This window comes from Rissa tridactyla, chromosome 3 (assembly GCF_028500815.1).
Source record: "Rissa tridactyla isolate bRisTri1 chromosome 3, bRisTri1.patW.cur.20221130, whole genome shotgun sequence".
Lineage (NCBI taxonomy): Eukaryota > Metazoa > Chordata > Aves > Charadriiformes > Laridae > Rissa > Rissa tridactyla.
Genome location: NC_071468.1, coordinates 100,819,609 through 100,837,532, shown reverse-complemented (window position 1 = coordinate 100,837,532; position 17,924 = coordinate 100,819,609). Strand labels below are relative to the sequence as shown.

The 17,924-nt window shown below is 42.8% G+C and overlaps 1 protein-coding gene across 7 annotated transcripts in view; it reads left to right on the top strand.

Annotated features, from left to right (window-relative positions):
• Positions 1–2,018: 2,018 nt before the first annotated feature.
• MLIP (muscular LMNA interacting protein) overlaps positions 2,019–17,924 on the top strand; it is a 112,097-nt gene continuing 96,191 nt past the window's right edge. For 6 of the 7 annotated variants that reach the window (XM_054195302.1, XM_054195300.1, XM_054195305.1 and 3 more), the window contains exons 1-2: positions 2,019–2,206; positions 5,100–5,217. In XM_054195302.1, the coding sequence (XP_054051277.1) occupies positions 2,160–2,206; positions 5,100–5,217 (165 nt within the window). In that variant the 5' untranslated portion in view covers positions 2,019–2,159. The remainder of the gene's footprint in view (positions 2,207–5,099; positions 5,218–17,924) is intronic. The other variant, XM_054195303.1, reaches the window with a different exon arrangement.

Below are 17,924 nucleotides of genomic sequence, written 5' to 3'. Positions count from 1 at the left end.
CCGGCACGATGGGGGAGCGACTCCCCTGGCCGTTTGGGAGCCTGCTGAAAGCCGGGGTATCCCTGCCACTGGTGGGACAGGGCTGAGGATCACACGCAGCCGAACGTGCCACTTGAGATGCTCTGGTCCTTATCCGTGATTTAAAACCTTTGGAAACAGACAGGTTAATGGGAGCGGAGGCGCTTCAGGTTTTTCACCTGCGCCGCAAGAATGGTCGGTAATGTGAGCAGCAGCGTAATGTAAGCTGCTTTTTGGATCCCACTGAGGACCTCCTTTGAGGACGTTGAGTGGTACAAAGGCACTCTGCAAGTCCCTCACCACAGGGATAAGTTTCAGCCTCACGGAAAAGATTTTGAAGATATGAACTTCTTAATACTGTTTGCCTTCCTGCTGAAGAGCGAGGAAGTACCGCAGCTTTCCTCTGGGTATTATGTCGCTTTTATCCCAGCATTTCCAGGAGATGCAGTGAGGTGTATTTTTAATTTTGTGACATCAAGCTCATATTTATTCCCTCTACTACAGCAGCCCTTGTAGGTTTGACTGGTTCTTTGTGTTTGCCTTGCTACACTCGGTCGTCTGCTGGCTGCCTCACGCTTCTGAAAACTAAGGTAAAAGAGAGACTAAAGAGAAATAATTGTCACTGGAGTAACTTTTTCTTTGTTCTGTGGAAAGTTTCAGAACAGGAACACTCTAAGGTAGTTTGGGTTTTTTTGTTAACTTTTCATATGTAAAGTGTATAGACTGCTGTGTGACTGACTTCTTTGACTGCCTTTTCTTCCTGTCCGAGGCTCTGAATATTACGTGAGTATAGCATCTATCAAGAAGCAAGCGGAGTAGAAAGGAGTGTGCCTAGTTTTGGCTGCCGTTTCTACAAAGACAATTGAAAAATGATAGATGAAAAAGGTTTTTTAGAGTTAGGTATTTGGTTATCTGTCTATCTATGTATCTATCTATCTATCTATGTATCTATCTGTATCTATATCTACCTACCTACCTACCTACCTACCTATTTATTTTAGAAGAGTCTTCGTTTACCGATGTGTTGAGAGGAAGAGGGGGAAAGAAAGTGTCTTGTCTTTACTAGGGATTTAGTGAGATGCTTAAACTGCCAGCTTTACAAAGGGTTGTGTGTTTCTTAATGCACCCCGGGTTGACCAGAGACCATATTCTCATTTAACAGTAGCAAACAGCTTCTGTGTCATTCTGTGTCATGCTTCCCCTCCCCTTGCTGGTAGATGCAGAACCAGCCTTGCGTGTGAATCGCCCCTGAGACAACATGAGCCCAGTTGATGTGGCAACCAGGGGGTGTGTTATAAACCAAGGCATCTGCAGCAGAGCCGCCGAGAGGTTCCCCCCGCGCTGCAGTTTCTAATATTGGCCTTCTGACTTTATTGTTGTGAACTGGAGCCAGGTTATTCTTCTGCAGTTGACTAACAGACTCCATAGCGATCGCCTGTACGGGTATTAGCTCCATTTTAGATGCTCACTGGTCACGTCTTGTATTTAGGGGTGCTCATGGTGCCCACTGAAAGTTTTGCAATTCTTTCTGCATGTCAAAAATCCAAGATGTCACGTCCTGATATTAGAAAGGGAGAATGCACTCTGCATGAACACGTATTAGGGTAGCTCAGACCCAAACACTCAACAGGGAAAGATCAAAAGCCAGGCTAAAGCACCATTTTTAAATATTGTTCCGTATGCTCTCTGTCTCTATGTAACAACATGTGGTGCCAGCTGATCATAATTTTCATTTTACTTGCTCAATAATCTCTGTGAACACGAGTTAGTGCTACTGAGACTTAGCTATTAATTTTCATGGACTTTTTAAATATGAGCATTTAGGGTAGAGGGGTTAAGGGGGGGAACGAATGAAGCTGATAACCAAAATCCCTCTTGAACAATTTGCTGTGATGCCAAACCAACGTTTATTGTTATCGGAGGCAGCTGCCTGCCCTGTCTTCATGCTTCTATTTGTGGATTTTCGACGGCTATAAATGGAAACACACGCTGACCAGAAATCACCACCAGCACTCCCTGACACTTCTCTCTCCCAACTCCAAAAATACAGGGATATCTAACATGTAGTCAGGTTAAATCACTTCTGCTCAGGATATTAGGCTGAGTTTTTTTTTTCCCCTGGGAAATGGAGTTAGAAAAACATGAAAGAAAACTCTCAGGAAGAGGAGCCTCAGAGGAAAAGCAAACGGTAAGACCTGTTGAGAAATGTTGATGTTCTTTTTTTTTTTAAATTTGACAATAAGAAGGAAAGGCAAATCAGCTGTTGTACTTTATAGGAGTATTTCCTGACTTCCTTTAACCACTGACCTTGAAGATTAAAACTCCATCCATGTTAAATCAATTACAAAGATACATGTCTGTGGAAATTATGGAAATTTGTGAATGCATTTTGTGTGCACGTGAAGTGCAAAAACTGAAATCCAGTTCAATGTCGATTTGTTATCGTAACTCAGATTGCTAGCTAATAGTCTGTGGTTTTCTTGAATTTTTCTTGAGGGACTGTTTCATGTTTTCGCACATTATTTTCCATAACTTTAGTTCAGTAAATGGCAGAGGAAATTGTTTGCCTGTGTCTGGAGCGTGTCTGGAACTTACTGAAAAGAGGTGTGACCAAAACAAATTATTAAGAGTAAGTGAAAACAGGCAAAACGCAGTTGAATCCTAATTAGCGTAGGCTTGAAACACAAATTATAATTTGCCTTGCATTAACTGGGTTATTTTCTTGATATCACAAAAAGGACAATTTATTCTTGACTTTGCAAAGCTGTGAAGAAAGTTGGCCATCATTTTTGTTAAGAAACAAATTAGCGCTGAATTTTTTAGCACCTATCTTAAATAGTTGTGGTGTTGCGTTGGTTTGGTTTCGTGGTGGGCCAGCCTTTACTCTTGTTTAATCACAAAGTTTGCCTCTACCAGCCTCAGTTAAGTGAGATTTGGAAAGCTTGTGTGTAGTTAATAGTTTTAAATACAACTTCACAGAGGCAAGGTGCCTCGGGTAGGAAATACAGGAGGTGCTGAAAAAAAATAATGATCTGGCCTTAAAGTACCTGTTCTTCTTTAAGAAAATAAGTATTTATCTGAAGAGTAATATCTGAAAGAGCATTGCTGAAGCTTCAGCATGAAGTTATAATATGAATATTATTTAAAGTTTTACTTGTTTGTTTTCTTATTAATAAATTAATACTTTAGACAGTGTCCTCATTTTCAATGTTTGTGGTTGATATATAAAATATATGGAAAATTCTTCAAAATTAAAAGAAATTATAAAGGTAACAAAAGCTTCAGCAAAACTTTCAAAGGAAACCTGTGAAATTTTATTCTAGCTCATGTGTGAGGGAAATATATAGCAATGTAATTAGACAGCATGACTATCTAATTGTGGGCTGCATCCCGATGCGGAAATAATTGAGCAGGCAACCTTGAGTGAGGCTTTGTCCAAAATGCAGAGAGCATCATTTGGAACCTTAATGATCTTCTGATGGCTTTCTCTGTGTGCATCATTTACTAATTTTAAGAACGGCAAACTGGAGCGAGCGGGGACCCTGCTGACGGGAGCCGTGTTAACGCCCACACCAGGTCACCCACTGTTTGGTTGTTTCAAAGCTGAATCCTCCTAACAGTTACAGAGCTGAGAGGGTCCCTGTTAGCAGCGGCAGGCGACATCCCTGTGGGCGCTCAGCGAGGGGGACAGAGGAGGCCCTGGCTTGGCAGGTTTCGCGTCACTCTGCTGACAGTAGAGGAATGTCCTGGCCTCCGTACCGTTCCTCCCACCCCTTTCCCTTACAACCGAGCCTGAGCCTCCTCTCCATCCCCCCCTTCTCTCTCCCTATTTAGTCTTAGTGCCTTTCCTTCTGATTGCTGGATGGATTTCACTTTGCTCCCACGTTTTTTTCCTGGTTTTGTACCTCCTGGGCTTTTATTAAGGGACTGTTTCATGTTTTCGCACATTATTTTCCATAACTTTAGTTCAGTAAATGGCAGAGGAAATTGTTTGCCTGTGTCTGGAGCGTATCTGGAGCTTACTGAAAAGAGGTGTGACCAAAACAAATTATTAAGAAAAAGTGAAAACAGGCAAAATGCAGTTGAGTCTTTTTCCTTGTTACATGCAGACCACATCAATATTCAAACACTGCATGGGAGCGGTGTCAATCTGTGGTCCAGATACTATTTGTACATGTCACTGTTGAAGTCTGTTCACATATTTAACTTCAGTATAGCAAATAGATAAGCTATTTAATATTATAGGAGCCATGAGGTGTACATTGTCAATATTATATCCTATCAACTGAATGATACTTTGTATATGTATAATTGGATGGTACTTTTCTCTAAAAAATATGTTTCAGAGGGGCATAGGATAACTCAGGTACAAAAGGAGCTCAGGAGGTCTCTAGCCGAGCTTCCTGCTTAAAGCAGCTATGGGATCAGACCAGGTTTCTCAGGTCTTCATCCAGTAGGGTCTTGAAGACCTCCAAGGGTGGAGACTGCACAACCTCGTTAGGCAACCTCCTGCTCTACTACTGGGTTGTCCTCATGGGAAGAACGGTTTTTCCTTTTATCAAGTCAAAATCTCTCTTGTTTCAATTTATTTCCATTTCTCTTTCCTCCTGCCATGCATTGCTGTAAAACGCCCGGCCCCACCTCTTTGCTAACCCCCCACAGGGACTAGGGGCTGCTGTTAGGTCCCCCTGGAGGCATCTCTTCTCCAGGCTGAACAAGTCCAGCTCCCTCAGCCTCTTGTCACATGGCAAGTGCCCCAGCCCTGACCATCTTGGTGGTCTCCACTGAACTCGCTTCAATCTTTCAGTGTCTGCTATCGGAGGGCCCAAAAACTGGATGCCATATTCTGGAGGTAATCTAGTGAGTGCTCAGTAGAGGAGGATAATTCCTTCCCTTGGTTCACTCATCATGCTCCTGCTAGCACAGCCCAGGATGCTGTTGGCCGTGCCTGCTGCCAGGGTGTGCCAATGGCTCAGGCTCAACTTGCTGCCCACCAGGACCTCCAGGGCCTCCTCAGCAGAGCTGCTCCACCAGCAGTCAGGTCCCAGCCTGGATCGCTGACAGGGGCTCTCCCTTCCCAGGTCCGTAATGCTCCTGTTGGCCCATTCCTCCAGGCTCCACTCCTCAGGCCCGTCTGAATGGCAGCCCTGCCCTCAGGCAAGACTGTTCACCCTCAGTTTGGTGTTATCTGCAAACCTGGTGAGTGCCCTGCATCATCTCCTCTGGGTCATTGATGAAGATGTTAAACAAGACAGGTCTCAGGACATAGGCCCTGCAGCACTCCACTTGTTACTGTCCTACAAGAAGTGTACAAAGCATTAACCATGAACATCTGAGCCCAATTGTCCTATAAGCTTTTTAGCCGTCTACTTGCCCGCCACCCAGGCTGTCACGTCCTGGTGTGGATATGAAAATATTGTGTGAAACAGTGTTGGAGGCGAGTCAGGGTAATAGATATCCACTGCTCTCCCCTTGTTCACAAATCTAGATACTTTATCATAGAAGGCAATCAGGTTGGTCAGGTATGATTTCTCCTTGGTAAATCCATGTGCTGTTCCCAACCACCTTCTTCCCACAGGTGAGTGTGAGTTGAGTTATCCCAAGTCATCCCTGCTTTGATCCTTATCCACTGCTGGTTGCTCGTTGCTCTCCTCCTCCCTGAACCCTGCTGCTAAGCACAGATACCTGGGAGACTTTGTTGTAGAAGGCCTCAGCAGAGACATCACTGAGTCACCCCAACCTTATCCATACCTGTTTCCACCTCTTGTGCTGCCTTTTTTTGTGCTGGAGCTCAGTTACAAACTCCCTGTTTAGCCACACTGATGTCCTGATAAATCTGCTTGTCTTCCTGAATATCAGAGGTTGAGGAAGAGGTTGTTTTCATAGATGTGATGGCTTTCCTGAGCTCCTTGTGTTTCCAAGCTGCATCCCATGGGATCCCACTTACTAGCTCCAGGATAAGCCAAAGTCAGCTCTCCTAGGGCCCAGGATCTGTGCTCTGGTACTTGCCTTCCTCACTCCTGCACAGGATCTTTAGCTTCATTATTTCATGGTCACTGCAGCCAAGGCTGCCATTGAGCATCACATCCCTCACCACTTTTTCATCATTTCTGAATAATAGATCCAGGTGTACACAATGGTGGTTGGTCCATCCAATGCCTGTATCAAGAAGCTATCTTTGACAAATCTTGAGTTTTGTGTACTTTGTTACAAATATTTCTACATATTTTCAAATGAACAAAGACCTAATCTAGTCTATATCATCCTGAAAATATTCTGATTGCAGGGTGTCAGAGATGCATAATTAAATAGAGACAAGATCATGCTCAAAGTATAACCTCCATAAAGGACAACCTCACACACAGTTTTATTAAGTTGTACTGTACCTTTACATTCACTGCTTACTGTGGATGAGATAAATAATATAAAATTCTCTACCACTTTGGGCTATTTGTGAAATCTATTGTTAAAGAACTCTTGTCCTTACTTCCTGGAGGAAGACTCCTCAGCAGCCAGAATCCTGAAGAGAGTCTTTGTGTGGAGCTGGCTGTGGAAATGGAAGATAATGGAGGGCCCATTTTGTGATGGGAAAATAGAATGGCTCACTATAAAAGAGATTGGACTAAGCAGATGGACTCAATTTTCCTCTTAATAGTTTTGATTTTAGCATAGCTCAGAAGGACAGATTAATTCTAGAGTTTCCCTATTGAAACGATGCCTCGGCTCAAAATAGTCTGTTTACATTCTGAAGTCCTCCTCCGTCAATGCTTATTGCCTCTGTTTTTTGAAATTATATATATATTTCACACTTGTCTTTTTCCTATTTGATCTATCCTCTCCCCATGAAAATACAGAACATGAAGTATTGCATTTAAAATAATGTTTACATTTGTATGTTTAACAGGGAACAATCAATCTCTGTACTTAAGTTTGCATTATAAGGGAGTTTCACTTTCTTGTTATATTAAGTAGCAATAAAGAAAAGAACAGTAATACAGAGAAAATAAGTTAAACCAAATGAATATATGGATCAGAAAGAATGCCACTCACTGCTTGAAATGGCATTAAGGTTAGTTTTTGGGTGAGAGGATGTGCTCTGTAAGAAAGGGCGGCAGGACTTCGTTCAGAGAATAAGTTTGCTTTTCACAAACAATACAGGGATAGAGCTCACAGAGAGCGAGGTTCAGGTGGATTCCACCCAAGTGAAACAACGATTAACCTTTATATGCTGGTAGCAACAGGAAGAGTCCTGTCAAGATCCAGTCCTCTCTGTGGGAGGTGTTGTGGTAAAGACTCCTCGGAGAAGACAGCCTGTTTCCTGAAGTTTGCCACCTAAGGGAGCCCAAACAGATGGAGGGTGGTGACTAATATGGTGATGACTGTCCATCACCAGGTTTAGCTGTTGATTTAACTAGGTGTAAACTCTTAGTTTGACTAGGTGTAAGGTCTTAGTGCAAAGCAGCAGGGAAGGAAGAGGAGCTGAGAGAGGAGCAAGTGTTTCTTTGCGCAGATACAGGGAGTTAAATGCCCGGACAGCAGGATCATAGAATCACAGAATGGTTTGGGTTGGAAGGGACCTTAAAGATCATCTAGTTCCAACCCCCTGCCACGGGCAGGGACACCTCCCACTGGACCACGTTGCTCAAAGCCCCATCCAGCCTGGCCTTGAACACCCCAAGGGATGGGGCAGCCACAACTTCCCTGGGCAACCTGTTCCAGTGCCTCACCACCCTCACAGTAAAGAATTTTTTCCTGATATCTAATCTAAATCTCCTCTTCTTCAGCTTAAAACTGTTACCCCACGTCCTATCGCACCACTCCCTGATAAAGAGTCCCTCCCCATCTCTCCTATAGGCCCCCTTTAGGTACTAGAAGGCCGCTATATGGTCTCCCTGGAGCCTTCTCTTCATCTTTGGCAACAGCAGAAATCTCTATGGTTGAGTAATGACAGAATGGCTGCTCCTGCCCACAGCATTGGAGAGGAACTGTGCTCACACCTGTGTGACACACCAGCCTGTGTGCCTCTCCTCCTGGTGTCCACAAGAAAATGCCCCTCCAGATTCACTGGGGCGGGTATGGGAAGGAGCCCGGAAAGGCCAAGCTGGGAAGGATGTGCTTGCTGTTCAAGGGAGGCAACTTTCTTTGGAGTGTGTGAGGTGCGCAGGTCCATAGGTTCCTCATGAATCAGGCATCTCATGTCCATGCACAGCCCAGGGTCTGCATGCTTGTACGCGTCTATCCAGGTCGGTGGTGTAAGATCACAGAACAGCACCGCAGAGGTCAGAAGGGCATCTTCTTTTTCTTTAGAGAGAGGAGGTGATAGTCGCTGCGGGTGAGGATGGCAGAGATTCGGAGGAGGTGAAATACAAGCATAAAGCCCGGAGTGCAGAACGTATAGGTACTTCAGCAGGTTACGCTCTGTGAGAAAGCCAGTGGCACATATACAGAGGACTGCCAGATACAAACCTCTCATTCTCTTTGGCTGTTCTCTTCCGCAACAGAGGACAGGCTGGTGGCTGTGAGGCTGCCAATTTGTGGGGTTCAGACGAGAGGGTAAAGGTGAGAGGTAAAATAAGATTTTTTTTGGTTTTGTTTAAATCTTCTTTCTTACCTGGTTTACTTTACACTTTGACTTTTCTACTTCTGTCTCCTGTAAGAACACACCTACCCAGAAAAGAAACTGGGAAAAACACGTTGTCTGCCTGAATCCGTTCCTTGGTTTGATAATTCAGTACTGAAGCATGAGCGTCGTGCTCACCTCAGCATAGCCTATGAAACTGAATACGCACACGTACTTGCTATATAGTTAGAGAAGGTTTTATGTGTGCATATATTTAAACAGTTCCTGTTTATCTAAGAGAAAAGCTTTATTTCTTGCTCTGGAGGTTGTTTGTAACCTCCTCTGGGACCTTCTGTCGTGCAGCTGAGTTCAGCTGGGTGAGTTGTCACGCTTAAGACATTTTGTGCTACCTTGTCCCAAATTACAGTAGCCTCAGCTGAAAGGGAGACACTTTCAAATATCTCTGAGCTTTGAAGATCGGGACTGAGGCTTTGTAGTGGCTACAGCAAGAAACTGATAAGATCCTAGCCTGGAGGCAATCGCATCTCACTGTGCAGGCACAAGGAGATGGCCAAGACAGGGCCCCAGCTCGAAGATCAGTATTTCCTCTTGCATACCTAGAGATGAGGCATTCCTGCGTCGCTGTGTGGAGGCATGGATTACTCCAGCAAGGAATCACCAAGGAGGAAGGAATAAACTTGGAGGCTGAAAGCAGCAGGATTTTTTTAGCACTGTTGATGTGATGTTAAACAGGACCAAAGCAAGTGGGAAGCACTGAATCCTGGTCTGCCCTCTTTTCTAATCCTGCCACTCAGCTCTGGCCTTGAATTTATGCTGCCTTTTCTTTAACCTAATGGCAGTCATACTGGCTGGTAGAACACTTGAGGTAAGCTTTGGTTGCATCAGTGGAAAAGCAGCTGTCTTGGAGGCATCAGCGCGTTTTTGGCTGGAGGTTATGTGAAGCATTACCATGCAATCTCACCCAGGGATTCAGAAGGAGAGGGCAGACAATTCCTGCAGGGAGTTTAATGTCTTGATAAAAGAGGCTTTTTAGGAACAAGTAAGAGGTGTGTATTTTAACTTTTCGGGGTGAGGAAAGATAAGACCCCCTGTAACAGCTGGATCAACTGCTGCAACAAAGTCATGCAGGGCAATTCAAATTATTGCATTCTGGGAGAGGCAGCAGAGACAGGAGTATTAGCATGGAGAGACAGCCTGTGCTGATGAATTAAAACGTTTTTGGGAAATGTTTCTGGGCACTGGAACTCTCTTGAATTCAGTTAAATTGAAAGATTGGTCTGCAGTGTGGTATTGGTTTTACATTTAAATTTTATAAATATATTTTTATATTTTACTGGGTTTGTGTGTCAAGGTTTTGGGGGAGGGGGAGGTACAGGTGTGGCTTCTGTGAGAAGCTGCTAGAAGCTTCCCCCATGTCCAATAGAACCAATGCCAGGTGGCTCCAAGGCAAACTGGCCAACACCATGCCCATCAGTGACGGTGGCAGCGCTTCTGTGATAACATATTTAAGAAAAGGAAAAAAAAAAACCTGCTGCGCTACAGCAACCAGAAGAGAGGATTGAGACTATGTGAGAGAAACAACCCTGCAGACGCCAAGGTCAGTGAAGAAGGAGGGGAGGAGGTGCTCCAGGTACTGGAGCTGAGATTCCCCTGTGGCCCATGGTGAAGACCATGGTGTGGCAGGCTGTCCCCCTGCAGCCTATGGAGGTTAACAGTGGAGCAGAGAGCCACCCACAGCCCATGGAGGACCCCATGCCAGAGCAGGTGGATGCCCAAAGGAGGCTGTGACCCCATGAGAAACCTGTGCTGGAGCAGGCTCCTGGCAGGACCTATGGCTCTGTGGAGAGAGGAGCCCACGCTGCAGCAGGTTTGCTGGCAGGACTTGTGACCCCGTGGTGAACCCATGCTGGAGCAGTCTGTTCCTGAAGGACTGCACCTCATGGAAGAGACCCATGCTGGAGCAGTTTGTGAAGAACTGCAGCCTGTGGGAAGGACTCATGTTGGAGAAATTTGTGGAGAAGTGTCTCATATGGGAGGGACCCCACGCTGGAGTGGGGGAAGAGCGTGAGGGAGGAAGGAGCGGAAAAGACATGTGATGAACTGATCACAACCCCCATTCCCCGTCCCCCTGTGCAGCTTGGGGGTAGGTAGAGAAGTTGAGCCCGGGAAGAAGGGAGGGGTGGGGGAAAGGTGTTTTAAGATTTGGTTTTATTTCTCATTACTCTATTCTGATTTGATTGGTAATTAAATTAATTTCCCCAAGTTGAGGGCCTGTTTTTCCCATGACAGTAATTGGTGAGTGGTCTCCCTGTCCTTATCTCTACCCAAGAGCCTTTCATCATATTTTTTCTTCCCTGTCCAGTTGAGGAGGGGGAATGATAGAGCATTTTAGTGGGCACCTGGTGTTCAGCCAGGGTCAACCCACCACATTGCCTGAATGACACCTATGTGTAGCTTGAGAGTTAGAATGGGCCAGAGACCATTTACAAAAATAAGTCTGGACATAGAGACGATTATTGAGAAAAATCATGTGTTTTCAAAAGATATCCCTCAGGGAAGTGGGAATGAGTTATAGGTGGTACTTGGGAAGATGTTCACTGACTGTTGCTGCTAACACTGAAATTCAGGACAGACACTAGGAAAAGCTCCTTCATTAGAAGTGTAAGGCAGCACTGGAACAACCAGGGAATTTGTGGACAATATATCCACCCCGGGGAAATTTTCAGGACTCAACTATATAAAGCCATGGCTGACTAGACCTTGCTTCGGCAGTAGTCTTACTTTGAGCCAGATGCTGTAGTGAATGACCTCTGGAGGTCCCTTTTGAACAACATTTCTTTCATTCTTTGATTTTGAAGCTGCACAACTGCATTTGCCAGGAAACATGCCAGCAGCTTTTTCCATCTGCAAGAGACCTTTAACACATTTAACATGGGTACACAATGAGACTATGCTTATCATTAAGACCTCCTCATTCTTGCATTATAAACCTACTGCTTTCAATTCACCGTCCTTTGAATTTTGAAAGCACTCAATAACACAGCAGTGGCATTACATTTGCTACTTTGATAGGAATTCTTGGAAACAGAGCTACTTAACAATGAACAGAATAAAAGGAAAGAAGTGATTAATGAAAGGGAGAAAGAAGGTGGACCTTAACTGAGCTAGACTTTCAGGGCAACAGGTAGACAATCAATAACACGGTTCCATGTTTTCAGGATGAAACATTTTCCCTGGGCTAAAACTCAAAGGCAGTCAGAGCGGTGCTGTTATGCTTTTGTGGTCGACCTTCAGCTGAATCAAAGTCCATTTTAAGATGACATTTTTGTCATTATAAAGCCATTATGTCATTATCAGTGGATCTAAGCATTAAAGATGAGCAAACAGGTATGGAACAATCATAATCATTCTCCTTATATGATTTTTATCAACATCTGGCGTTGTTAGGATGGTCTTCCGGAGACCACACATAGCTGGACTGCCCTTAGGGCTGTGAACCTGTAAGACATGTGCCTGTTATTGTATTACAAGTCCTAGAATCACTTAATAGTACAAAGGTCTCAGCTTTCATTTTTAAACATATCAATGGTCTCACCACTGTGCTTGCAAAGAGAAGGTTCAGATTGAGACCTGAAAGCAAGTATTACGGTGAAACTGCCTGAGACTGTGACACAGTTGGCACAGTGGCTCTGAAAAGTGTGATACGCCAGTGCAGTGAGGACTCAGGCTGTGGAGAAGATGTTAATTTCATTTTAGTACAGTTTTCAAGATTTCAGAAACTTCTTTTTAGTTTTCTTGAAAATGGAATTGTGTCTGCATATCTTTTTCCTTTAAAATCTGGAGTGTGTCAAAGTATGATGCTGCAGGCAGGGGATAGACAAGGCACCGATCTGGGATGTGCCTAAAGATCTGAAGGGCTTTTCTCTCCAGATCATCATGGACTCAGGCAGAATAGGGAGCCGGACCTGGGTAATCTCTCTGATACACTGCTTTCTGTGAAAAATGAGAGAGGAGAGCTCCCCTTTTCTTCTCACATAGCTTGCTTAGAAATCCTCCTGAATTCCTGCAGCATAGCAGATTCAGATGAACATTAGTTATTTGGGAGACACCCATTTCTGGGCTTGGCTTACATTGACATAAAGGCCTTTGTCCATGATAGCTGACCAGAAGGCTGTCTATGGCAGGAAAAAAGAAGTGTGCTAACTTATCAACCCGCTGCATTGCATGCCAAATGCTATCCTAAGCACTCTGCAGCCTTCCCTGCCTTTCCAAAGGTCAAATGCTGTGCCAGTCCAGGTGGAGAGAGAACAGGGAGCATATTCTGCTGTGCCAAGGCAGGGGAGTTAATGTAACGCAGCCCCATGAATGCCATCACAGCCAAATCTGTAGGCCAACCTCTTATCAGAAGTAGAAGGCTTTCCACGATGGCTCTGCATTTTTCACAGGAAATTTTTGTTCGCATCTAATTTTTTAACGTTTACTATGAAATAAATAGCTCAACTATCTGATGCCTCGTCCAGTAGCAAAAACTATTTGTTGTGTTTTGGCAGTGGTCCTCCAGTCATCAGATCGATTTAACAATGTTGTTTTAAGACAAGATTGATCTTGATTGAATGTGACGGACTAAACACTGCATTGCCAAGAGTTAACTGATAGCTTCCTCTAAAGGACTGATGGTGACATAGTACATACTGCAAAATACTTTCTGATAGCATTTTTACTATATCCATCCCTACCTGGTAAGGATTAATTAAATATAGATTGAACTAATAGAGATCCATTCTTGAGGAAAAGGGACAAAGGCAGATTTGCTGAATTTAGATGAAAAATTTATTTTGATCAACAGCTTTTAGTTTGTTCAGGATTCTGAAAAGTGGAAAGCAGCAGGTTGAAGCTTTTCATATCTTGAATTGTACACAAATGAATGTATTCATACGCTAGAACTGGCATATTTACAGAAATCCAAAAAACAACTTCACATGTGTCTCTATGGGACAGACATTTAATCATTACCATGTTGTCTTTGCTGTTTCATGTCTCTTATCTTGATCATGAAGAAAATTTGAAAATCAAACATGGGCAAATGAAAAGGCTTTTTAAATGCTATGTTTTTAAGCGAAGTGAAATAAATCAATTGGATTCATTTGAACCACTTAAAATTGAAGATTCTGGAAAGAGCCATCAAATTTTTTTCCTGTTGCATAGATTTAAAATTGTTTTCATAATGGTTCCATATATCTCATAAAAAGTTACTGACAGCACATTTATCACCATTTTCCTGCTTCTTACAAATACAGCTGTTGGTGATGATTTTATATAACAAACATGCTAGAAAAAATAATTAGATTTTTCAGCCTCAAGCAAGAATGAAGTAATTTAATATCCTTCTTTAGTAAATGCGCCTTGAAATACATCCAGATCAAAAGCCATCCATCAGTTGAACTAAGTGATAATCAAGCAAAGAAATGGTAATTCTTAGCAAAGCTTCTGAGCCAAAACTATGCTGTCTGTTTCAGTCTGAGACAACATCAGCAAAATGCAAAGTATTTGTGTTTGAAATCCCAGCAGAGAAAAGGATATGATTTGTCTCTCTCCGTTTTTCTTTAGCGGATAATATTTTCACTTATGTTCTGAAGCTGATCTCAGTTTAAAATGCAGCAGATTTCATTACAGTTATGTTATTTACAATCTATTAGGTGAACTGAAAGTGATATTGGCACATAAAAAAATAATCTAAGAAACTGTCAGTGGTTTATTTGTCAGGGGAGGAGTAGCTAAATCCAACACGAAAGATTTTGTTTTTCTTTTTTTTTTTGTAGCAAAGTATCCTAGTTTATAGTGTCTTTTTCTGTGACAGAAAGTCTATGTGCTGAAGGATTACAATGATAAAGTGTTCCTTTAATGAAGTCAACCTTCAGTTCCTGCCCAGTTTCTAGAGAGCAGAAGTCAGGGCTGAGGGGCTCCAAGGTTGCCAACCTTGCCAATGGCTTGTGGTGACGCAGCGCTGCATCATATGATGGATTGCCTGCGGTCTTCAGGAGCTCCAGTATTTATAGTTTCTAAGAATCTACATGTGAAAAAATGTACTTTAAAGTTTGGAAATCAAAATTATCTGAGGAAATTTTATTTTCCCTTTGTTTTATTCACAACTGTTATGGATAAATGCCAATAACAGGATTATGGGTTATTTCTTTCCTCTTAAATGGTGATTGTGCTTAGGAATCACCACCACGAGATATATCAGGGTGTGTTGTGATTAGAACAAAAGAACAGTTACTCTCAGTGATCTTATAAGTAAAATGCAGTAAAATAAAACCTACTATTTCATCTTGCTGTTTCCAATTGAATATTTTTTGCATTATTCAGAACATGTGCTTCCTGACATAGGCAGAAAATGTAAGTCAAATGGCTGAGATGTCCAAAGAAATGGAAACTTGGCATTTTCACCCTCCCACACAGTGACAGCCAAAGGGATGAGTCCAGAAAATGGTTCTGCACATTGCAAAGCGCTCTCAGAAATTACGCAGTGGCAGGAAGGGGCGTGGGTGGCCCTCTCAACGTTGCTAAAGACAAGTTAAAGCTGTTTCTTAAAAATGACAAATTCAAAATAGTCATTTTTTAGGAGTAAAAATGATCAGACCACTTGACTTTTTAGAACACAGTATGACTGTCTCTATGAAGTGCTCGAGTACCGCAGATGTCTGAAGCTGCGGCAGGGGAGGTTTAGATTAGATATTAGGAAGAATTCCTTTACTGAAAGAGTGGTCAGGCACTGGAACAGCCTGCCCAGGGAGGTGGTTGAGTCACCATCCCTAGAGGTGTTTAAGAAACGTTTAGATGTGGCACTTCAGGGCATGCTCTAGTGGCAGAGATTGTAGGGGTTTGGTTGGACTCGATGATCTCAAAGGTCCTTTGCAGCCATGAAGATTGTGTGATTCTATGATTCTATGTGTCATGAAAAAGTCTGGAAACTGAGATGACCCATCTCAATCACCGTCTGAGTGAGCGGATGATAATTTTCCACTAAATCTGTTATTACTTACGTGTACATATCTTCTCACATATGGACTATATTAGGTAAAGTGATGATCTATGTGGCAAGTCTGAAATAGTCCCCTACAGCAGAACAGATGCCAAACCATGAAGAACAATGTTTTTGTTTATGGCTATACAGATATGGGACGGTATTTGTGGAAGAAATTGTGAATAGAGCTGATAAGCTGTTTTGTAAAGCAGCTTTCACTTTTGAAACAGAACGCAAAGGTATTTTGAAGCATTATTAGGTGTTTCTGAGTTCAGTGCAGTAGCTTTTTCTCTCAAAAGAAGAGATGGTGACTTGTTCAGAGTGTGGCTGTGCCTTCTGAAAGAATCCAGCCATTCTGGGACGTGTCTTAGCCACGTTTTCTTTTTTTATCTGTGGCTGGTAGAAACTGGGAGAGAGATTTCAGTGCTCCAGCTTATGGAACGTAAAGTGAGACAGATAATTTTCAGGATTCAAAATGGTTGTTTTGAAAACCAATGGAGACCCTAAATCATTTCACGAGTATTAATAATCTTTCTGTCATCATTAGCATTACTAATATTGTAATTTTATATGATGTATGTTGCAATTTCACCCATGAATCATCTACATCAGGGCCTCTCAGCTCAAGGTTAGGAGCAAAGATGTAGTCAATGACTGCTCTTGTCTCCAGAACACACTGCTTATGCTATTGTACACTAAATTCTTCATGGGAATTCTTTGTAAATGTCTTTGAAGTCAAGTTCAGGTATTTATTTCAAGCTGCTATTGAATATATGGAAAAAGCAGTATTTCATGTGATTTTGAAACAATCTTCAGAAGACTGTAAACAGCTAATTTTTTTCCCCTCTAATTCACGATTAAACATCCCAACATTTGTTATACTCTTGACTTCAATAAATAGTTCTCTCATTAAATGTTTGTAATTTTAAATATGTAGATTTCATAAACAGAAATTTATTGCCATAAATTACAATTTATCTGTGTTTTTGTGCTGGAAAATGAAGTACGTTTTAAAGCGGTTTTAATGAAGTTTTAAAACTATAATTATATCATAAGTTTAAAATGTTTTCTTTGCCGTCGCTTACATTTCAAAGGAATGAACATACCTAACTTAGAGAAAAATCATCAGAAAGTACATTTATGTCTGTTAGCTGTGTGTTGAAATCAGTTATTGGGAAAATGATTGAAATGACTAGTTAGGTATTATGTGGCAATGGAGAGTACTTAGGGTATTTGGAACTATTAACCCATGAAGTAATTGAAAGCTACCACTTAACATTTAAAGATAGACACAGAACAACCATTTAATTCTCAATGAAGGTTATTTGCAACAGCCTGTTAATTTTCGAATTTGTTTCATTATCTTCTCACCTGTTAAGTTTACATTTTTGGTCCATTAGCGCCGTATTCCATCCTGCTCTGCTTTCGTTCAGCTGAACAGCAATGGTGTGCTGTCAGGAACTCCTCCGGTGCCCCGGGTGCGTTGGATCCACTGCACCTGGTTTCGTAATGCCGTATCCCTGCTTTTCCTGAGAAACGCATGCTGCCTATCAGGACACGTGGGTCTGTAATGCCTGACGAATAAATCACAGGCTGGCTTTGGGCATGAGATGAGCACCTCAATGTTGAGCCGAGCCAAGGCAGTAGTATCTTTGGAGAAGCAATAGTGGTAGCATAGGTACCTGAGGATGTTTTAGCCCCCAGATTTAGGCACGTACAGGTTTGCAGATGCTGAAAAGGGTTGGGACATTAAAAGAATCACAGAATGGTAGGGTTGGAAGGGACCTCTGGAGATCATCTAGTCCAACCCCCCTGCCAGAGCAGGGTCACCTACAGCAGGTTGCACAGGAACGCGTCCAGGTGGGTTTGGAATGTCTCCAGAGACGGAGACTCCACCACCTCTCTGGGCAGCCTGTTCCAGTGCTCTGCCACCCTCAAAGTAAAGAAGTTCCTCCTCATGTTTAGATGGAACTTCTCAACCTCTTCTTCAAAAGATGGAGGAGTAGGTGTTGAAAAGTTGAACCTAGGAGCGCTTTTGAGGCATAATCAAAGAATCACAGAATGGTTTGTGTTGGAAGGGACCTTAACAATCATCTAGTTCCAGCCCCCCTGCCATGGGCAGGGACACCTCCCACTAGACCAGGCTGCTCAAAGCCTCATCCAGCCTGGCCTTGAACACTTCCAGGGAGGGGGCATCCACAGCTTCCCTGGGCAACCTGTTCCAGTATCTCACCACCCTCACAGTAAAGAATTTTTTCCTGATACCTAATCTAAATCTTCCCTCTTTCAGTTTAAAACTGT